Source organism: Mustela putorius, unplaced genomic scaffold (assembly GCF_011764305.1).
Source record: "Mustela putorius furo isolate JIRA1106 unplaced genomic scaffold, ASM1176430v1.1 tig00003859_pilon_pilon_pilon, whole genome shotgun sequence".
Classification (NCBI taxonomy): Eukaryota; Metazoa; Chordata; class Mammalia; order Carnivora; family Mustelidae; genus Mustela; species Mustela putorius.
The window spans coordinates 29648836-29672685 of NW_025422011.1; the positions used below are offsets into that span (position 1 = coordinate 29648836).

A 23850-nucleotide genomic window follows, 5' to 3' on the forward strand; every position below is an offset into this window, starting at 1 on the left:
CCATCTAGGACACAGGACTGCAAGGGGCTTGGAGGTGTCCATCCTGGAGGGCCTCTGGCACCACCAAGATGCTCATCTTTTCCAGGGTTTCTTTTGCCTTTTTTTTTTTTTAGTATTTTATTTATTTATTAAATAAAGGGAGAGAGCACACCTGCTGGGGGAGGGGTAGAAGCAGAGGCGGAGGGAGGAGCAGACTCCAACCCTGAGCAGGGAGCTGGACGTGGACTCAATCCCAGGACCCTGAGATCACAACCTGAGCCAAAGTCAGACGCTTTAAGCAACTGAGCCACCCAGGCGCCCCTGTTTCAGGGTTTCTACAGTCACACTGAGCACTTGGGGAGTAGTGGGGTTTGTTGGGCGTTACTATGGGAAGGTGATGGGCGACAAGAGCTATCAGGGGAGGGGGAGTCCGGAGAGTGCTTTCAAGACCTTTTCTTTCTGTTGGCATCCCTGTTCCATCCTGAAAGCCTAGGTCTGTTTCTCTAACCGACACTCGCCAACCACGGAGGATCACAGGACAGGTCCCTGACCAACACACCAAGTGGGCAAGCGCGTGATTCCCAAAGAGGAGGTATGTTCTTTGTTCCCTCTACCCAGTGAGCCACTCTCGTTCTGCATCCTAGTAAAGAAAGTTCTCTTTGCAGCCTTGGAATGCCCGCTCAGAACAGCCTCTGGTATCACCCTGCACAGGTACTTGTCATCTCTAATCGCCCCTGCTCCCCTATTAAAAGATACATTTTCAAAGCCATGGGAGCCAGTTACTCATTCAAATGCTGTTCACAAATAACAGGACTCGCGTGTGTAATAGGGAGTTACTCAGCTTGGAAAATTTGCCCGGAAGAGTTAAAATTTCTGCTTCATTGGAAAGGGGGGTGGGGAATGTCCTGGCGGGAGGAATTTTCAGCCCCCAGAATTTTACGTCTGACGTCTGACGTCCCTCCCCTGCATCTGAGCTGGAATGAGAGATGCAGCGTGAGATTGCAGGAGAGGCGGGGCTGGGGACAGTTTGGGGGCCTGCAGGTGTGTGGCGGCTGCACAAGGGCTGGTCCCCCACCCAAGCGGGCCGACACCGGCCAGGACTTGCCGGAGCCCCTGGCAGGGGAGTCGCCTTGTAAATTATTCTCTGGAGGATCCTTCCGTGTTGGATGGGATCACCAAGGGCAGAGCGAGGAGGTGGTGCAGCCACGGTTTCAGGTGGGAGGCTTCTTAGAGAAAGTCCATCGAGGAAAGGCTGAGCCTGGGCAGTGATGACTGGCCATGACCTCCCAGCAAACTGGGAGGGTCTATACCTACACTTTCTCACTGTTCGAATTGTCTCCAAAGCAACCAAGAGCCAGGGCACTGCACCCCTCCCCACCTCTATTTTAATGATTGTTTTTCTTTTAAGTAAAGATTTCCTGGAGTTCTATAGTAGGAGGACACGACACTGAAGCCCTATACTAGGAGACAGCCCTAGGTGGGAGAAGGGATGCAATGACCAAGGCGGGGGGCTCCGGAGTCCAGAACAGAGAGCTGGGAAGGCAGACCTGTGCGGGAGTGCTGCTCAGACCTCCTTGGGAGCCTCCAAGAGGGTTGTGGGTAACATAAGGAGTAAGGGAAAGCAGCCTAATGAGAAAGAACAGGAAGAGAAGAGTCAAGGGTCAAGTTCTCAAATTCTTCTTTAGTAGTGGTGAAAACAGCAGACTCTCCTCCTGGGAAATTCAGTCCCCATTAATGTCCCATCATGGATTTGACCTCATCAGCGCCCCCCTCCACCTCAAGCCCTCGGGGGCCACCCACCGACAGAGACTCACAGATGATAGCTTGAGAGCTAATGATTCAAGACCCAGCCCCGTCCTCTACATATCTCACCTCCCCGTCTAGACTATCTACACCCGAGCTCTCTCTGGTCCCAACAACCCGCCTTGCTCTGCATAAATCCCCTGTCAATGTTTTTGTCTTGGATCCAGTTGATGCTGATCTACATTTTCGTGATAATATTTTAATAACATTTGTATTTGCCTGTTGATTTGCATACCGAGCGTCACCCTGACGCGGGCTGGAGGCAGCTTCTAAAGTTTCAATGTGCTAATGACTTTAACAAATCTGGCTTTCCTCCCTACTTCAAAATAGCTATGCTGGGATCCACGAAACGTAGATGATTTTTTGTTGTTGTTGTTTAATTGTGAAAACACAGACACAGTGCCTTTGAAATCTGGCTCCCAGTTTTAAAATACGCACGTTTACTTACCATCCCAAGAAATATCAGATGGTAAGGGCATGCCGTCATCTACCCGTCGGAGCTCTGAGACATCCCGGGCTCTCCCACAAGTATGCGCTGGAGTTTGGATCTAGAGTTTGGGATGTCCAGAGGTGTGACCTCCTTGATTTTCTTCCTTTGGTTGAATGAGAGGAAAGAAGAGGTGCAAAGATTGTGTTGGAGTGAGAAGGTTGGTTCGGCTCGGTGGGGTACCTGAGCAGGAGGGATCTTCCTGGTATCCTGCCAGCCCAGAACCTCCCTCAGCCACACATGCCCATGAGGGACCTGCAGTCCTTTGCTGAAAGGCCTCTTGGCCACAGCCCAGCTCAATAGGTGAGGGTCCAACTTTGTCCTTGGAGGGTAGGCTGTGTGGGGTACCCCCCTTCTATGTCCTTGTGCTGTGGGGACCTGGAAGGCCCCCCTTTCCATATCACACAGGTGGCTTTTGGGCTTGCAATAGCTCTGGCTTCTCTGGTGTTGCCTCAGGGGCTACTTCATCCCCCGGAGGTGGGGGTGGGGAGCCAAGAGTGAGCCTTCTCTTTCTGTGAGGGACTCAGGGCCAGAGCGGCTCCCTCCTCACTCAAAGGGCCACAGAGAGGGAAATGGGTACCAAAAGAGGCATTTTCTTATTTCATTGTTTGTAAATTTAAAATGTATACCTTTCTTCTGGAAACTTCTGAGAGGCCTTACAGAAAGCAGGACTCAGGACAAAGTTTGTAAATGGCATAGGAAGAGGCTTCCTCTGTTGGAGCAGAGAATTTGCTATGGGCACAGAGGGCCAGAAGGACCTAGGAGCTCTCATTTGTGGGTCCCACCAACACTGGGGATCTGTTGCCCTAGTTCCTTTTCACCGCACTATAACGGTCAATGCCGTCACCTCTATCTCACAGACGGAGACCATACGATTCAGAGAAATGCAAGGAATTATCCAAAGACCCACAGCGAGTCAGGGGTAAAAGCGGGTTCGGAATCCAGACAGCACACGTCTAGAGAAGGCTGCAGAGTCCTCGGAGGAAGCTGCTCACAGCGATCCAGTTCTACGGAGCTGCTAGAAATTGTTCCAGAATGTGGAAGAGCGCCCAGGCTTTCCTTAGTCCTGAATCAGGGCCATGAGCCTCCTTGGAACAACAGGGCTCCTCCAGAGGGCAGGGAGGGCTGGCGGCTTACTGCGCAAAAAAAGGGTGGGGTGGGGGAGAGGTTTAAACAGTCCTTTCTTGGCTTGGTGGGAGAGGCAGTCCAGGTCACAGTCCTCAGTGAGTTTTCCTGTTTGCTGGCCTCCGGGCAGAAGCCAGCACTGGGGCTCAGCCCCAGGGAACTTCTTTCCACCTGACAAAGCAAAGGCCAAAAGAAACCCCTTCTTTTGCAGAGGCAGAAAGAACTTGGAAAAGAGTTTGCCTTTTTGAAACCGGGTAGATGAGTGTTCACACCTCCATCTCCTCACTTCCCAGCTGTGTCCCCGCGGGCAGGTGACCTCAGGTTAACATTTTCGGACGGTTTCCCATGGGCGACCGGCTGATGAAATGTCAGCCCTTGCTGGCGCGCTCTGAGGACTCGAGGCAACCCGGGGGAGAGCCCTGGGCTGACCCCACAGCGTGGCTGTGAGCAGGAGCCCCATGGTGGGGGGCTTGGACTCCCCAGGGAGAGGAGCGGCTCCGATTCACATGCCCCACCCACACCGCCTTGCGGGGGGTGGAGCTCGGGAGCATAGAGTTTCTGGTTTTCCATGAAAAAACAAAACAAAACAAAACAAAACAAAACAGATAACCAACCAATAGCAGCCTGCACCCCTGTCGCGTCGCCCGCCCACCTGCCCCACGAACCTTCGGAAGCGTGGATTTCAATCCCCGTCCTTCCCGGCGAGAAGGCCTGGAAGCGGCACTTTACTGCCCTCTGCTGTCCATCTGGAAAACTCCCAGCGCGCGACCCGCAGCTTGGCGCGCGGGAAAAATCCCCAAGGAGCTTGGCCTCCAGCACTCGCCCCACCCTTCTGAAAGGTGCACCCCAAAGACGAGGGTAGCACCGGGACCAGCTCTATCATCTGAGGGGGCCAGTGGAAATGCAGGGCACCATGTTAGAAAGTGTACTAAGGATTTCAAGACGGCGACAATCAGAGCATTACACCAAATGACCTTTACGTTTGAGGGCGGTGCCCTGTCCCACGGCACCGGTCCCCTGCCCCAGGAGGTGGCTTCCCCTCATTACTCCCTGCTCCTGATATTGAACTTCTGGCCCTATGGCATAGTCTCAATAGGTCTCTGAGGACCGGAAACTTAGTAGAACATGTCCGGGGAGAAGAGGTGGGAAGAGGGCCTCCTCCTCCACCCCCCGCCCCACAGGCCAGACTGGTGAGGGGGGTTTCTCTTGGCTCTCAGGCAGCCACACATCTCTTCTCTCCCCTGCGCGCTGCTGGAGTGTGAGGAAGCCAGGAAACTAGAGCACACCCTTGTCCTGGCCTTGGGGACCCATTAAGATTCAGGAACTGGACAGATGGAGAGTCACATATCAACATCATTACAGAACAGTCTACACGGTAGGACAGAGCTTACCTGTAAATGAAGTGTGTGTCCAAATCCACCCTCAAACTCCACCAGCAGAGACCCACCCAAATGAGATCAAGAAGCTATTGCTGTCACCCACTCACCAGGGAATTCACTATACCTCCGTGGACACAAGTAAGGAGTAGAGCAAGGTGCCACGAGTAATTAGAAAAGCCCTCTCTATGGAAACCAGAGCAGTGGAGGGGAAGTGTGTCTCCTGTATTAGGGAATGGCTAGGAAAATAGAAACCACTTCGAGTATTTACAACAAAGGGAATTGGAGGCCGGGAACTGATTTCACGGCTGGTAGAGGTGCTGAGAAGTTAAAGCACAAGATCAACAGGAAGAGGAAGTGACTCCCCCTTTTCGGATGGAGGGATGAAGGGATAAGCTGGTACTGGGTTGATGGGAGGGGACAGAACACTGGGTCCCTTAGAGCTGGAGCCATGGAGGAACTATGGCTGAGGCTCTTCCTGAAATGGAAAAGTGGGGAGTGATGGCCTGGCTTCCCCTCTGTCTAGAACCTTCCATTGGCCACACTGGCGTGAGAGGCCTCTGCATCAGGTGCCTGATGCAGGAGCCTGGAGAAGATGAGCCACGGGGATCCATTCCCCTGCATTTCCCCTGCCATTCTAGAGCACAGAAAGGCCCTAGACCGAATGCTGTCTTGACCGTTATAAACTGAAATGAGTACCCATTACCTGTTGGATAAGAGGTAAATTCTGCCCTGTGCCACAGAAGGTCTCTCACAGATCAGACCATTTTACAAACCACATGTCCTCCTACCCCCTTTTCCTTGTTCTGTCAGCTTACTTCCTAATTCTAGGCTCTTAGTCTTGCTTCCTCTCCTGGTATGTCCTTTGCCCACACCATTCCCTTCTCTCTCCGCCTCCTCCCCCTCCTCCGCCCACAGCCCTGCCTTCTCCCTCCCTCCATGCTTCTCCTCCTTTCCCTTCCCCTCTTCCCTGTTTCCATCCTTTCCTTTTGCATACTTTCCCCTTCCTTCTTATCTTTCTTTCCTGCCTATTAATGAGCAGATTGAAGTCAAGGTCTTTGCATTTATTAGTTGTTATTGTTTTCTAATAGATAGTTCTTAAAAATCAAATATTAAAGCATACCGGAATCATTAACCTCCACCCCCAACCCACCGCCACTCCTAGGAGACCCCAAATCCAGAGGCAGCCGATGGAAACCGGGCCAGGCATTCTTTACCAAGCCACAGGATGGCATCTTGATTTCTCAGCAGGACTGGGAAACCCATGCAAAAGCTCAAAACCTACTTAACAACAACAACAAAAAAGCCTCTTGATATTTGCCCTTAGGACATCAGTCAGCCTTCTGTTTGCAATAATGATTTCCCCAAATCTTACTGGATGGACATCACACAAAATGGAAGTCCTGAAAGCACTGGAGAGTGAAGGGAAGCAGGTAGATTTTGGTGGGAAGTCCATGGAAGGAGAGAGAAGTTAGAGGAAGTGAGCTGTTTCTTTCAGTTCTAGCCAAGGCCGGGCCCAGGTTGTGTCATGCAGGCCAGTGTTGGTTCTGGTGGAAAAGGAACTATCTTTTTGGCCTATGAGAATAGAAGCAGCTACAGCTGCCAAAGGGAGGAGAGAGAGTCCTGGTAGGGAAAGAGAAGGAGAGGGGATCCCCCCTTTCTATCTGGTTCCATGTCTGGCCCACTCCTGGACCACACTTACAGAGCATCTCAGCTAAAGGCAAAAGAGGGACTGGGGGTTGCTGTCTAAGACAAAGCTTTAAGTTAGAGTCCAATCAAGGAAAGCACTTATTAAAACAAAATGAAATGATGCCTATTAGAAAAAAAAAAAAAAGAACTTAGAGCTTCCACGATTTACGTTAATAATATATACAATCCAAATTACCCAACATAGGAAATGCCAGAACAATGGGATATACTCTCGAGTGAAAAGACATTATGTGAGAGGAATCAAACGTGAAGAACTATATGCAGGATGATTCTTTGAATTTTAGAAAAGACAATGGTACAGGGAGAGAAAGCAAATCTGTGTCGGTCAGAGGCTGAGTGGGGGAGGGCACTGGTTGCAGAGGGATATGGGAAACTTTTGGGGAGTGAGGGATATGTTCTATATCTTGTTTGGGATGACGGTTATACAACTATATATAGTTGTCCTAATGCACCACATTCTACACCTTAAATGAGTGGATTTTACTGTATTGTAAATTGTATCTCAATAAAATTGGAGAAAAAGTAAAGAAACAAACAAATCACAGCCAGTGGGTTCTGTGTCCCGGCTGTAAGATACTGGTCCATATTTTCAAGTGTCCTTTCTATTCATATCATGGTCCATTGTATCAATGAACCCTAATTCATTTTTAATTTTACTGTTGCTGGGTATTTGCATATTTCTTCCTCTTCCTCCTCCTCTTCCCTCCTCCTTCACTTTTCTGATTGTACTCATGGGGCTACATGCAACACTTTTGAAAGTATTTGTTATAAACCAAGGTATCAGTTTTGTTGGGTTGTAATGCTGGGTTGTTTTCTAAAATGGTTGTACCAATTTATACTTCTACGAGCATGTCTGAAAGCTCTATTGCTCTATATTTTGTCCACACTTGGTATTATTAGATTTGAAAATTTTAAATCTGCTGGGAAAATCTTATTTTAACTTGCATTTTCTTATTAATAATGGAGTTGAATATCTTTTCAGATGTTTATTAGCCACGCAGATTTCTTTGGGGAGGAAGAGGCCAAGTCTTTCCCCATTTTTGACTGGGTTATTTTACATACTGATTCATGATGTCCTTTGTATATTATTTGTACGTTAGTATCCCTTGTTGTCATACATATTACAGATATCTTATAGTTTATGACAGTTATTTTCACTATATAATTAACAGAATTTATGAATTATAGTCTATCAATTTTTCCCCTTTAGGTCTTTTTTTAAAAACTCTTTAAAAAGTTCTTGCCTAATCAAAAGTTTTGAAAATATTCTATGTGTGCTTCTGAAAACTTTATAGTTTTGCCTTTCTCATGTACATCTTTAACGTACCTTTAATTGATTTCAGGGCATGCAGCGAGATCATGATACATTTTCACCTTTCCCGATGGTTAAGCAATTTTTCTATCATCATTTATTGAATAGTCTCTTCTTAACCCTACTGATCCGCAGTGCCATTTCTGTCACGTATCCAGGCTTTATAGATGCTCAGATCTTTTTCTGATCTCCCAATTCTATTGCATTAGTGAATGTATCTAATCCTGCATTATTAGCACACAGTTTTATGTAGGGCTTTATGATGAATGCCAATGTCCTGGTAGGGTTAGTTTCCTACATCAGTCGCAGAATCAGGACACAGAAATCACAGCAGCTAGTTTAACAGGGGAACATGTAATATAAAGGACTTTTAACTAGAAGAAAGTGCTTAACCCCTACAAGGGGTAAAGGAAGACTCAAAAGTTTTCGAGTCAGATGTAGCAGGCAGCTACTACCTCCATGATGAGGAAGAGGGAAAAAAGAAGGAACTAGACCTTTGGAGAATCGCACGCCTTTCCAACCAAAGTCGGGGGTGTATGCAGCCTGCTTGTTGCAAAGAAATTTGACCAGGGGTATGGCCCAGAGAGATATGCAGAAATGGTTCACCGTTGCCCTTGGGTATGGAGCTAGTCGGTAGAAACTGCCTACTTAGCAGATATAGTTGCCAGAGGGCACAATCAGAGCCATTGTAGACATGGCCTCTTGAAGCCTTACAGAAGTGCCCGCAATGGGGGAAAGGGTGGCCCAGCTGGGTCTGTTTCACCAGGGCTGCTAGGGTTCTGCGCTGAATAATAATGGTGGAGAACTGAGCGCAGAAAGGGACCACCTTCCTGCCACTGTTGCGTAACTCCAGCGCCCTCTATTGGCAGAGCAAAGGAAGAAGTGTTAGCGTCCAGTGGCACACTCCCATAGCAGGCCGAGATCGATTTGGAGATAAAAGAAAATTAATTGATTAGTGGCACAGTCTTCTAACTCGTTCTTATCTTCAAAAGTTTCCTAACGATTTTTGTCCCTTGCATTGCCATTCGCCTAAGTGGGGGAGTGGAGGGAATTGAATTTTTACTTGGGACTTTAATCTATAGATTTACTTGTTGGAACCGACAGCTTTACACAATTGATTCTTCCAGTTCGTGAACATTTGGATCTCTTCATTTATTTAAGTCTTCCTTAAAGCTTTCCAATAGCATTTTTATCATTTTCTCTATAAAGAGCTCCTAGGGCTTCTGTTAGGTTCATACTTTAGTACTTCATGTTTTTAAAGCAATTGGTATATTTAAATTTTTCTATTTCTTACTATTATACAAAAAAATGCAATTTATTTTTGGTACGTTGTTTTGTACCCAGCAACATGTTAAACTTACTCCCAAATTCTAGTCATATATCTATATATTCTCTTGGATTTTCTGTATGTACAAGTTTATCTTCTAAGAATAATGGCAGAGTAGATTTCCTTTCTTATGTATTTCTTATTCTTGCCTTATTATGCTGTCTAGAACCTCATATGTTGAGTGAAAGTGGTAGATATAGGCATCTTTGCCTCATTCCCAACATCAAAAAAATGCTACTGCCATTAGCTCATTACATTATAGGTCCCTTTCATCAGTTCAGAAAGGTTTCTTCTAGTCCTAATTTGCTAAGAAGCTTTTAAAAAATTATGAATGGACACTGAACTCTATCAGACCCACCTATCTTCATCCATCGAGATGATCTGTTGATGTGAATCACAATTTTCTAAGGTAAACCAACATTCCTGGGATGCATTCCTGGATTGCATTCCTGGGATGAATCCCATCTTGTCATCATGCATTATGCTTTAGGTACATTGTTAAACTCAAAATTGATAATGTTTTGTCAAATTTATGCTCCTAAGTGAGATTAACCTAAGATTTTCCTTCTTCATATTTTTCTTGTTGGTATTCTAGGCTTATAACATCAGTTAGGGAGTATATGTAGAATCAAGCTTTATACACCTTCTCAGATAGACCCTTGACTGCCTCCTTTCCCTGCCTTGACTGGCATCCCACGCATGCCAGGTTTCCTCTCCACTTTTGGACTTTAATGAAACATGACCGTGAGATATGGGATCTGAATTCCTGAATAGTTCCTAAGAGGTAGATGATGCCACCCACAGGGCCATGCAATTGTATCCCTACAGGGTGATGACCAGTGAGAATTGGGAGATGGAAGTTACCTGATTGCCAAATTACTTCCTTTCCCCTCTCTCACTGACTACTTCAAGATATTGCTCTTCCCAGAAACCTTTCCAGCAAAATTCACACAACAACAGTCTCACATGTTGAATGATCTAGTATGTCTGTTTCAACTCATCACATTGCACTTATAAGATTTCCCTTGCTTTACTTCCTCTCATCTACTCTGCTGAGTTTGCATTTCCCAAATAAAGTTTTAGTATCTTAATCCTTGCCTCAGGCTCTGCTTTCTAGAAGACCTAAGCTAAGACCAGAGAGTATCCTTTGTTCTATGCACTGGAGTATTTTGTGTAAGACTGCAGGATTTCGTTTCTTTGAAGTTTGATAATGCTCCTTAGTAAACTATTTAGGTCTGGGTTTTCTGTTGGGAACCAGTATTTCATTTTCTTTAAGGGTTGTACTACTCTCTTCAGAATTTCTTCTTCTTGTGAGGCAGTTTGCATAAGTTCTAGTTTTCTAAGAACTCATCACTTTTATCTATCCTTACACATTTATTGGCATAGACCTTATATTTTTATCTATTTCATTGCACTTTTATTGGTATCTATAAGAACTGTAGTGATGTTCCTATTTTCATGGTTGTTACTGTTTTTTGTTAGGTTGGTTCTCTCTCCCTCTCCTTTCCTTATTGACCATGCTAAGGGCTTAGAGGCTTTATTAATATATTTTCTAAAGATTTTATTTATTTATTTGATAGAGAGAGGTCACAAGTAGGCAGAGAGACAGAGAAGGGGAACCAGGCTCCCTCCCAAGCAGAGACACCCCCCCCCCCAGGGACTCGATCCCAAGACCCTGAGATCATGACCTGAGCGGAAGGCAGAGGCTTAACACACTGAGCACCCAGGCACCCCTTTATTAGTATTTTTGAAGAACCAACTTTTGATGTTGTTGATCTCTATCATGTTTGTTTTCTATTTAATTAGTTTGCCCTTATATTTATTAGTTCCTTTCATTTTTTAAACTTCATAAATGCCTAGCTCATTAGTTTTTAGTCTTTCTTCATTTTAAAAAAATTTTATTTATTTGACAGAGAGAGAGAGAGAGCATAAGCAGGGGGAGTGGCAGGCAGAGGGAGAGGGATGGAGCAGTCTCCCCACTAAGAAGAGCCTCACATGGGACTTCATCTCAGGACCCTGGGATCATGACCTGGGCAGACACTTAACCAACTGAGCCACCCAGGCACCCCATCTTCCTTCTTTTCTAATATGCATGTTTCTAACTAAGCATGTTGGTCACATGCCCCCCATATACTGCTCTGCTTTCTACATTATTTAGGTGGTACTTTATTATATAGTTTCAAGTATTTCTTAATTTCCATGACTTAAATTTTCTCATGTGTTAATTAGAAATGTTTAATAATTCCCAAATATGTGGTGCTTTTCTAAAGATCCTTTTTATATTGATTTCTAACTTAATTGTCTGTGGCCCGAGAATATTGTATACTGCAGCAACCCTTTGAAATGTATTGACACTTGCTTCACTTGCCAAGAACATGGTTTTCATACCGTTCTCTATGTGACTGAAAAATTATGAATGACAGTGTTGTGATGATGGAGTGTATATGCACACCCACATAATCAAGACTTCAATTTCCCTACCTGTTCCCTGGTATTTGTCTGCTTGTTCCATCAATTACCGAAAGATGACTCTGGATATTTTTTGCTTTGTGGTTCTCTCGTTTTTGTTTTATTTTAAAAGAATGTTTATGTTTAGCACATACCAAAGTACAATATTTCATCTTCATAGCGAACATAATATTGTATCTTATTTAGTGAAATCTTTAAGATTTAATCTTAATGTCTACTAAGGCTCCCAAATAAACTGCACTTAAGAATTTTTTCAAGATCCACTTGTGGGGCAACCTAAATTAAGACATTTGGTCCCCTGGAATGTCGCAGCTCCACAATAACTAAGACTGCACCTCTGATAAACTGGCACTGGACCTACAAGGAAGGGGAAGCACTAACTCATGCAAGCCTTGGCATGGTAGGGTGGTATTAACTTATAATTGTAGAATAGGCTGATTACTGCTAAGTGCCATCAGTGCACAGAAAGAAGAAAATGTCACGCTCAACTCAGGGCATTGTGTAAAAGATCTTCCTGGCAGCATTTGAAAAAATCCTTAGCTCATGCAGCTGGACGACAGACTGCTGGAAACCAAGCCAGAAATTACAAATAAAGATGAATTCACAGCCTTCACAAGTCTGTGTTACAGTCAAGCCCTAAGAGTAAGTAGCAGCACCCTGAAACATGGGGTGGGGACATCGGGTTGGAAACACTGAGAGCTTTGAACCCAATTCCTCCAAACCTTAGGGCTACTAAGTCCCTCGCTCTTGCTGAGACAGCAATCTACCCTGCATGGAGACCATGTTAAGGGCTCAACTGAAATGGATGCATCAAAAGATAAAGTATTTGCCGCCTCAAGATCTGCCCCACCTCATCAATCACTAGAGTAAAGCCTCAGCATGTCCAGTGGGGGAAATTTGGTCTGTAATGTGGGAGGAAATGGCTTACCACCAAGAGTGCAGGATTTGACTAGTCTGTGCTTTTCCTCCCTGGAGAAACTGGCAGAACATGCCTGGAAACGAATCTTGAGGACATGAGACTGGGCTAGGTTAAGGGGTTTATTGGTAGAGGCCACACTCTTCTACCATTCAGAATTTAATATCCTGGCAAGAACATCTAGAGTTGATCCTGGGTCAGCTAGGCAGTTCCTTGAAGGTTGGAGGGAACAATGGTGTACAGGAAATGCAGAGGTGCTAGAACTGCCTTGGTACTGAGGCAGAGCTCAGAAAGTTAAAAGAGGCAACAATTGGGAGTGGAGGGCATGGGATGGTGGTTATAATTTAAGATCAGAATATCTGCCACTTTCTATGTGCCCCAGAAGGCCAAGAAAACAGTCCTTTCACTAAAATAGTAAATGCTCTAGAGAATAGGGCATAAGCATTGCTAAGAAACTCAGTGGCAGCCTGCAGGCCAAGGTTGATAGCAGGAGATACTGACAAAGAACTGGGTTCCCTTGTTTGAATGGAGAGAGGATTCTGGGACAGCAGAGACCAAGTGGCAGTGATTAGCTGTCAGGAGCAAAGCAGTAGTTACTATAATAGGCAGCAACGGATGGAAACCAAGAAGCCTGGCCCTGCCGGGGATCTGTGAAGATGGCTAGTGGACCACGGCAAGATAGGGACAAGACAGGTGGGCAGGCATCAAAGGTGTTGCTTGACTGTATTGCTCATAAAATACTAAGATTAGGTGAGATGTCAGCTGCTGCAATGAAAAATTACTATCCATCACTCATCCTTTCCAGATCTAAGCCTGTTCTTAGACCCACAACCCACTGATGAAAGGGAAGGCTAGCATATTTGAGGAAGAATGCTATGATGCCACAAAGGAGCATCCCACAAAGGGCATCAAAGGAATAGATAGCCACTTGCCAGAAAACCTACACACTGGGGAATAGGAAACAAAGACATCTTTTTAGGACCTTGGCTTTTTGGCTTAGAATGGGAGTTGGCAAAACATTTTTACTATGAAGAGCCAGGTAGCCATTATTTCAGGCTTTGTGAGCTACAGGGTGTTACAATTAATCAAGTATGTCACTGTAGCATGAAAGCAGCCATGACACCAAGTAAACAGCAGGGGCTAGAAGTGTGTTTTAATAAAACTTTATGTGCAAAAAGAAACAGCAAGCCAGATTTGGCCCACAGACTATAATTTCAAAACCCCTGGCCTTGAATGCAGTCAGTTTTCATAAAAATTCAATGCGTCCTTGGGAAAAATTGCATAGGCTCCTGATTGCTGTGTTCATTACTCTGTATTTTATAAACTAGAACGGCACATTAAATTATGCTGTTCAAATCCCCTATATCTGACCTGTGTTTGTGTGTGTGTGTGTTTGGTCTGCTTTATCTATAAATAACCCAATGAGTTTAGTTTTCAAAAACTTCCTTCTATGGAATTTCAAATTTCACTTTGTAAGTTTGAAACTGTTATTAGGTGCATACAAGTTTAGGGTCTCTATTTTTCCTAGGTGATTAAAACTTGTATCACCTTGAAATAATCCCCATGAACTCCAGTAATAATTTTTTCCTCAAGCTATACTGGTGTGAAAAGAATATAGCTACATCAGCTTTTGTTTTACAGTATATTTTTCATCCTTTGTTTTCAACCTTTCTATGCCTTTACATTCTAGTTGGTTCCTTATCAGCACAGAACACAACTTAAAAGTCTAAGCATCTTGGGAGCCAAAGCAAATAGGAGAAATGTTTACTTTAAATAAAAAAAGGCGGGGGGCAGTCAGGTTGCTGGCAGCCAATTTGCTAGTTAAAACAACCTAGCTACCTCTGACATATAGGATATTAAACAGAACAAAAGTGTCTTTAAAGGTAGTTTCAATACCCCTAAGGCTTCACAGGCTTACACATTGTTTTGTTTTGTTTTAACTGGAATTTTATCAGTTGCTCACTGATGACTTAACAACGCAGCTAATTTGGCTTTCCATAAGTAGTAGCTATGTTGATTAGTCTACTGCCAACAGCAAGGCAGACAGAAATGATCAGGGGTTCACAGCAAAGTTGCCTGACCCCAACTTACTAGAGGCCTTTATTTATCCTGCCCTTTGCTCTTTAAATCCCTTTACTCAGTGATACTTACCAAATGTGTCTCCATCTTTGCTGAACTTAAGCTGACTGGAACCCAGGCGCGAACAAAAGATGTTTTTAATGTATCAGAGCACCTTGTTTTGGAGGAGGAGGGGCAGGGCAAGAGGTGGCACAGAGCCAGTGGTGGAGCTAGAACCGCAGGGCAGGAGGCGTTTCCAGCTCTGGATTCCTGTCACTAGCTTTCATGACTTTAACAAGGGCTCAGCTTCTCAGGCCTCAATTTCTTTATTGAAAAACAGGAAATGACTCCTTTATTCAAGAGAACGGGGTCTGGGACAAATAGTGACTCTAACAGTACTCGGCACACATTAGGGCCTCAACAGGGTGTTCCATAGTTAGTTCCCTTCCCTCTACTCTGAGCAACTCAGTGGATAACAGCATTCCTCTTGACTTGCGGTATACTGAAAATGGCTCTTTTCAAAGGAGATGGGATATTATTTCTTCTCTGTTCCCACTCCCACCAGTGAGGGACTCTTGGGATTTGAAGCATGCTTTACCTCAGATTTCAAATAAACCCATGGGGCAGGGGAGCGCTTACGGTGTGTGTGGGTGTGTGTGCAAGGCAGGGGAGGGAGGTTAGGGGATAGGGGAGAGTCCAGGCCTGAGCATCAGGGTGACCTATTTAAGGCTCCACCACTTACCAGTCATGACTGCGGAATGATCCATCTTTTCTGAGCCTGGGGTGGGGATAATAACCTCACTGACTTTGGAACTAAGGTAAGAATGAAAGGAAACAATATATCCACACTGTATCAACACACCTGCCCAGTGCCCACCACACAGTAAACATCTAATGAATCAAAGGCTTTCTTACGGAGGGCTGTGCCTCGAGCCACACTCACCCAAATCATGAACCCCACAGTTCCCCCACAAGCACAATCACATGTCATTTTCAACAACAGACACTTCTGCAGATAAAAAAGGTAACCCACACTTTCATTTTCTTTATTTTTCATTGATACCGTATGAATACAAAGTTTCTAGAAAGCTACAAAATGTCTACCACTTTATCAAGAAGGCATCAAAATGTGTCACTTTGCAAAGACATGAAAACACCTGCAGGAACTGACACAAAAATAGCATTTTTAGAGTGATGAAATAATTGCACTTAACTGTCATGGATATTAAAGTTATCACACATATGTACCGCGAAAGCTAGAATACATTTTTTTTTTTTTACAAAGCACTTTATAAAAAAATTCTCTGCACACAAACCCTATAATTTTCATATAACTATCATACTAAAGATAAATTCACTTTAAAGCCAACACTTAGAACATTTTTAAACAAAATGGTACCAGTACCTAAACACAGACATTAACAAATACAAGAATACTGTACTGCCAAGAGGTTTAACCAAATGCCTTTTTGAAAGTTTCTGCAAATAGTTTAAGAAACATGTGTGAGAATTTGCCCCCCACCCCCATCTCTCCAATCTATCGAGAGGAACCTTATCACCCAGGGGCCCGTTCCAGAGCTCCCTCCCAGCTGCAGTACAATATCAAAGCGACCACTGACCAGATGAAGCGCTTACGTCACAAGCCCATAGTATACACGGGACACAGAGACACCGACTATGAGAATCCCATTAAAGTCATTTAGAACGTGAACAAACACATGTGGCAAAACCAATTTACATAAAATTTAAGCATATTAAAGAATTAAAGGCTATTCGGGTTTCTTTTTTTAAACGTTACAAAATTTTTTTTTGTTGTTTTTCAGGCACGTACTGTTTTTGTTTTCTTTCTTTCTTTCTTTTTTTTTTTTCCTTATCTGCAGGCTAGAGCCTATAGACAAAGGCCTACAGAAGTGAATCTTTCAAGGAGGTAACAGGGAGATGTATATTTTTTTTTAAAGAAGTGCAGTTAATATCTAATTTACATAGTCAAACTAATCACAGAAAATGACTGATCCAAAATAATAATAATAATAGTAGTAGTAATAAAATAAGAGACCGGTTTCCAATTGATTTACACCTAGATTTTGTCAGCCTCTCTGAGAGACAGGGGAAGGGAAAACCATCTCATAATGGAAGGCAGACAAAAGAGCCTACCTGAGAGAGGTTGGCATTGCCTGGAATCTGACCCCATTTAATGAGGAACAGAGGGAACGTAACTGCCATTTCAAACAAACTAAAATGATGTAGTGTGGTGTATGACCGACTCACTGCAAATTCACAAAGAATAAAACAAGCTACAGCCTTAGGAAGTAGGACAATAAATACCAATATTTCATCTTAGTTAATGGTGCATGACTTCAGCGAAACTATCCTTGCAAATGCAGTAAATTTTAAACACAAGACTTTCACTCTTCACAACAGAAGCAATGAGTTTATGAGAGAAAACTATTGCCAAACCAACAAAGCGCAGTAACAGTTGAAAAGAGAAGCAGGAAAATAAGCATTTGATGAGTTTCTTTCCAGGGGTGACACAAGTATGGACAGGGAGGGTCGAACTCAAGCGGGTGACTAGCGCTCGTGTTAGCTCATTTTACTTTTCATCATTTGACAGGTTTTTTTTTTTTCCTTGTAGAAATTTCTATAAATACTCACAACTTGGTGTGGATAGAAATCACTCCTGAAATTTCAGAGACCAGACAGGGTAATCTTAAAGACACCAGGGAGAGACAAAAGAACATACGCATTAAGAGTTCAGAGGCTAACTTTCAAAGATGTCTGATGTCATTTGGAAGTCTATATGGGTAAAGAACATTTTTTTTTTTTTCTCCTCCTGGCTTTTGTTTGGCTGGTGTTTTTGCCTTCTGGTCCTTTCCACGCCTCTTCCTTACCTCTATCAGTTTTCCCGATCTATACAAGGTTTTGATAAAAGCCGACACAGACTCTAAAGGGTTGCCCTTTTGAGGGCTGGAACATTCTTTGAAAATGCCAAATTGTGAATGGTGCTCTTTGGAAGTTTCTCATCGCACATTCGTACACAACACTCAAAGTCAACATTTTCGCCGTAAGAAGAACACTTCAATTGTAATGACCCTAACTCATTTTTGTTCTGCACTCGCATCTCGGTTCGAGGCTTCCAACTTCCAGAGTGGTATCACTGTGTAGACCAGAGAAGTGCGCGCTGTCGTCGGAATGGAAAAGAAAGCCTCCACAGAGACTGCACACGCACACGAGGGGAAGGACAGATCTGTCCACCGGTCGCAAGTCTGTCGTCTGTGTGGCAGTCCCCTCGCGCGGACGCACGGCCGGGTGATGGGCGGAGAGGACGCCCAGGGTCGCGGACACACACACACACACACACAACAGTTCCTGGGGTCCCTCCTGCTGCTGCTACTGTGGGACGGTGGTGGCGGCAGGCAGGGTCCGCGTCGCGCCCTTGTGGACAGAGGCCTGTAGTTGGTTACTCATCCTGGTAAACCAAAGGCATTACGGTGATCTCAGAATATTTTTGGTCTCTCTACAAATTATCGTTATATGGCAGCACTTTTCTAAGCTGGAATCTCAAACCAAAGGCACTTCCATGCTAGAGCGCAGAAGATTCATAAATAGCTAAGTATTTGGTCGTGAATTTAAAAGGCAACTTTAAAAGTACAATTTGCTTCTCAGAGTAAACTATGAAGTTGGAAAACCTTCCGTTTTGGTATATACATTTGAGAGTGTGGTCGAAGAACCACCTCGTGTTCAGTTTCCGATTTTAGACCAAGTGGTCAGTGTCCTCTAGAACTGGAGAAAAAATGGGCTTACGAAAGAGAAATGCGAACAATTTTTGCCTGTGTAGTTTCAAATACGAGGCCAATTCGTGAATAGATGCGGGGGCTGGGGACAACTAGGTATCACTAAGGCACTGCTTACTGGAACGCTTTGGCAGCTCTGAATTTAAAACTCCCTAAAAAAAGGAACAGTAGTAAGAGAAATGCTTCCAGCTTACAAAAGGGCTCACAGTTCCGAGGCAGCCTTCGGCACTGCACACCCTACACACAATGTCTCAAAGATTTAAGGCTTTTCAGAAATGACACGTGCAGGGCTTTGCCACAGAAACGTCAACAGAAAGAAAGAAGCAATGCAGACATATGCTCTCGCTGTCACAGGTGCGAACGCTAACGCACGGGATCGGTTCTACCCTTCATGAGGACAGGTGTAGTGTACCAGACAGAGCATACACGAACTTAGACAGATCCTATGTACCTGGTTTGTAAGACTGACTGTCATCTCAGCCGGTTTAAATAATTTAAGGTTGTACAAAAAACAGACTGCTAAAGCCACTACAGTATCGAGACCTAGAGAAGACTTGGGTTAAAGTCACCTGGGGACTTTCAACACCAAGTGCTGGGAACAGGGGCTGCTTTTTGGCTGGTCTGAGTGTGGGACATGGCGGCTGGGTTGCGTAGCAGGTAAAAATTGGACTCGAGATTCTGTGGCAGGTGAATTGTCCTCAGGGTAAGCGAAAAGGCTCATCAGCTTTTGTATCTGCTTGTGGCTGCCTCGTGTAGCTCCAATCAGAGAAGAGGCTCCGTGGGGGAAGTGGCGTCAGCATCGGGTCGATGCCTTGCTCTGGCTGAGGGGGTGGTTCTTAGTCCCCCTCTGTCTTCTGCACTGAGTCTATGCACATCTTCGTAGGGATCACTGAGGCATGAGCACCAAAGAGGAACCACCTTCACTGGAAGAGGCCAAGGATTAAGTGGCGAGGTCCTAGGGTCGCACCCTGATTCTGTCACTAACCAGCTGGGTGACTCTGGGCAAGTCACTTCCCCTCTGGGTCTCATCTGCTGACTTTCTCATCTGCTAAATGAAGGAGAGAGTAGGTTGTGCTCTCTTTTAGCTCAGTAAGGAAAAAAATCCATCACCCCCTGCTTCCAAAACTGGTCCCTCTCTCCTCCAACCTTAAAGATGCAGTGTTCCAAAGGCTTCCTTAAATTCTAAAAACAGCACTGAGTGTAGGGCAGAAAGCAGAAGACCAGAGGAAGCTTACCGAAATGAGGAAAGCTTCAACCTTGAGACCCAGACGCTTAAAAGAAAAATGAATGGGATGTCTTTTAAAGCTGGTAAAATGAGGAATGAAGATCAGATCACAGATGCACCTTACAGAGGTCCAAGCTGATCATGGGGATGGGGGTGACCCGCTATTCCCAACATCCCCAGTGATGAATGAAGGAAGCCTTTGTAGCGAGACAGACTCTGCCATGGGAGATGCCCTGAAGGGGAAGAGACCTGGATGTAATGTCATTTGAGGAACCTTCCTACCTGCCTCTTCATGACCTAAAACAAAGCTCCTGGGACAGCAGCTTTCTTGGGGTGAGATTGGAAGGGAAAAAGAAGATCTCCAATATGGTATTTGTGACCTGCAGGATCTAGGGCAGGGGTCCTCCATTGGGGGTCGGACTGGGCTCCACGGAACGTGTGGCGATGTCTGGAGATATTCTGGGTCGTGGCGACAGCAGGGAGGGCATGGGAAGGCCAGGGACACGGTGCAGGACAAAGAACTGTTCTCAACTTGCCAACTTTGATACTTCAAAGCGGAGAGCCCCTGACTGAAGAGTAACACAGACCTTCTGGAATTCTGGAACCTGTTCTGGAGAAGTCCTGACAGTCATTTTAAGGCTCTTGCTAAGATAGAAACGAATGCCCACAGACCAGAGTCCAGTTTTTCAGCTCCCTCCTGGGTGACTGTGAGAGATGGGCCTCCATGCTCCCCAGGGAAGTATGAGATGCCCCTGACTCAAGGCTGGTGATGCAGGGTCGGCAGGAGACCTGGTACTCAAAAGAAAGCAGTAAGGACAGGGGCCTGGAAAGGCTTTTTTATGGTTGGGGAAGCTTGCCAGCTCAAGGGAGAAGACTACGACAAAGGATGAAAGACTACAGACAGACTTGCATGAGGCACCGCCTCAGAAACCCCACCCCAGCACCTAACTTGGCAGAGAAAGAGATGGCCAAGGGTTTGGGTAACTGGATCCGTGGTTAAGATAGGGAAAATATCTGCCCTAGAGAAAGTTTTAGGAGAACAAGATGAGAAGAAAAATTTTAAGGCTCCTAGAAATGTTTTTAAGAGCAAAAAGCTACCCTCCGGGTTGTTCATGCAAATGCCCCAAACTCAGCTCTGAAGGCATCTGGGGGAGGAGGGCACAGCCTGCCTCCAAGAGCTCAGCAGGCTGGGGGTGCCCTTCCCTCAGCCAGCAGAACCACCCTCCAGCTGCTCTTCTGGGGTCTATTTGTGCTTTGAAAAGTAAATCCTAAGAGGCCTCCTGGCAGACAGAAGAGCCCCATTCCTGTGTGGGAATGGGAATCAGATACTCCTCTCGCTGAAGTTCTGGGCTGGTTCTGGACATAGAAGATCCTTTACCCCCCCCTTCATAGGGTCCTGGCTCTGGGAGAGTGGGGTTTCCACTGGGGAAAGATGTGGGAGACAGAAGCAAAAGGAACATTCCTAGGAGGGCTGCCCAAGAGAAGTCATTAAGTATGATGACTACGGCAGAAGCTTCGGTGTCTGCACGGAAGGCCAGATGAAAGGGCAGACCACTAGGGCAATCCTTCAAAGGCCCCTTAGAATCAGAGAATAAATGGTAGTTTTTTCACGGAGGGAAGACAGACATCAGAGTACTGGTTTTTATGAGAGGTGTGCATTCCAAATGGGAGAAGTTCTGCACTTTTTTCACTGGTCTTCCCAGGAACTGATGGCACGAGTCTTGGAGAAATCAGGCTTGGTCTGGTGGCTTGCTGGCCACAAGCGAGCCACACTAGACCCTCTAACCAATATCCAAGCAGGATCAGAGCAGGTGGTGGGACAGGGAAACGGATAAGTTACTAGGATGTGAAAGAACAAGGTATTTCTTTTCTGGCTTGATGAAAAAGCCATGACAGGTTTCACAACTTACAAAACTTCCTTCACGTTCTATTGAGTGAAATCTATTCCTGGCGATTCCAAGAATGTCACGTTCCTCTGGGAAGCTGGGGAGTGTAACCCTGTCTCCTTCCCAGTGAAGCACTTACAGAAATAACCCAAGACACACGGCCATTTCGAACCAACTCTGCCTGGGCAATGCTTTGGAATATCTGGGTTGGAAAGTTGAATTTCTCCTGGGAGGAGAACCTCCCGATGAGTCTGTTTGGAAAAAAAAAAGTCAGAGAGAACGCTGGGCCTCTCCAACCTCAGTCAAACAAGTACTGTGACTATCGAGAGATGCTGAGAAACAGATGTTCTTTGAGAAGGTATCTATCTAGATCTAGGGACACAGACTGAACTATACGTGTACACGAACATATCAGCACCTAGCAAACTGGTGAATTAAAGAGATGTTCAATAAATATGTCTGATACTGTATGTGTATATGTGTGGATGTGTACACAAACACACACGGACATACACATTATGGCAGGTTACTATGCACACTGGTTCACCAGAAAGAATTTATCCACAGGCTGGAAAGGATGCTTGTAATTTTCTGGGGAGCAGAGATGCTAAAACTGATGAGCCTTTTTCTTGTTTGGTTGGTGAAATTTCTCCCAGCCACAGGATTTTTCACTACTTGGCAGCTCACAGTGCAGTATTCATGCCAATTTTCAATTTTTTGTTACTAAATTTCAGTGATTCAAACATTTACTCATCTTGGTAAAAAATTTGGTTGTCCATATAAAATATAACTGCACACACAAGACTATAAACATTTGTACGTTTAGGTTTTCAGTATTTATCTACTTATTGCAAAAAGAGCCATCCTTTTTTTTCTTCATTAAATAATCATCACATTAGTACAATACAATTTTATATTTTTTAAATATACTATATATGTTAAGGATAAGGGGTGAAGTTTTCTTCCTTTGTAATACCTGTTCAAGAGTTTAATGGATTAAGAGATTAGTTTTCACCTTGAGAAAAAAAAAAGTACAAATTTGTCTCATTAGAATATTTCTACCAAGCATTTAAGGCTATATTTTAACATTTGGCTTCAAAAAGAAAGAAAAGTTTCATTTAAAAAATAATTTAGTGAATTACATTCTTTCATAACTTCCACCCTAATTAGTTACAAAGATAAGTCTAAAGATTCTTAGTTTTGTGTACTAATTTACATTTATATTTAAAGATTAATTTTACTTGTATCTTAAAACAAGAATTTTATGTTGGAAAGAACAAAACAAAACCAGAACTAAATACATTTGTATAAAGGCTGTAAATGCCCCATGGCAAATGTTCTGTCTCAATTTTTTTTTTTTTTTTCCTATCACAATTAGAGACAGGTCTCTGCAGACAGAGACCTGGGTTCTTAAGGTTCACCTTTCCCGAGGAATTGTGGGCTGCGGATGTGAAGAACACATAGAAACCACTCAGATTTCTCTTTTTACAACTGTACCAGAACTTCACAGCTACAATGATAGTATGAACACATGAAAAAAAAATAATGACTTCACTCAAACAGGATTTAGAAAAGTCAGGGTGACCTCAGGGCCAGGGCACCCCCCTGTGTGGTGAGGTTTACAGTCAGTCATTCAATAATGGAGAGTGTGTGTGTGTGTGTGCACGTATGTGTATGTGTGTGTGTGTATATACAGATATCTATATATATAAATAACCATGTTCAGTCCTTTACAAGCCTGTAAATATGATGTTGTGCTCCATGTTCACTATTTGAAACTTCAAATACACAGGCCATGCACAGGAGAGTTTCTTGTGTATCCCTGTTTGTTACCACCTGTTAAAAAAAAGAAAAAGTATATACTTATATATACACAGACACATAGAGGGAGAGAAAAACCTCGACATATGCAAACATGGTCCATCTGTGCCATGGCAACCAGGGTTTGCTTGGAGAGGGACGGTTTCAAGTTCAGCAGGGAGACTACTGCACATGTCCCAGCCTCAAGCTGCCCCCTCCAACATCAACTCAGGATAATTAGGGGTCTGACTTGAATCCTAGCTGAATTCTAGCTGAACTTAGTTACCATGTATTTGCCATGTATAAGACATACCTTACGGACAGGGTCTCACCCCTAATTTGAGCCCACAAGAATTAGTTCGGGTTTTTTAGGAGGTTTGATTTCTTTACAACAAAGACCATTTTCTAGAATCCTGTCCCACTAGACAGTTGTTTACCTTAGGAATTGCTTCCTATCTTATTCTTAAACTTTTACTAGATTTGTTTCACAACAGCCCACAAGAGACGTGAGCTCCACGAATACTAGCTCAGCACTGTTAACCGGCTGTGCTGGGACTCAGTACCATAGACGCTGAGTAAGGCACAG

At 44.4% G+C, this 23850-nt stretch overlaps 1 protein-coding gene across 18 annotated transcripts in view; it reads right to left on the minus strand.

Moving 5' to 3' along the window:
• Nucleotides 1-15587: 15587 nt before the first annotated feature.
• The window catches only part of TEAD1 (TEA domain transcription factor 1), a 261179-nt gene continuing 252916 nt past the window's right edge, over nucleotides 15588-23850 (minus strand). For all 18 annotated transcript variants that reach the window (XM_045065808.1, XM_045065807.1, XM_045065805.1 and 15 more), the window contains one exon: nucleotides 15588-23300. In XM_045065808.1, coding sequence (XP_044921743.1) covers nucleotides 23187-23300 — 114 coding nt within the window. In that variant the 3' untranslated portion in view covers nucleotides 15588-23186. The remainder of the gene's footprint in view (nucleotides 23301-23850) is intronic.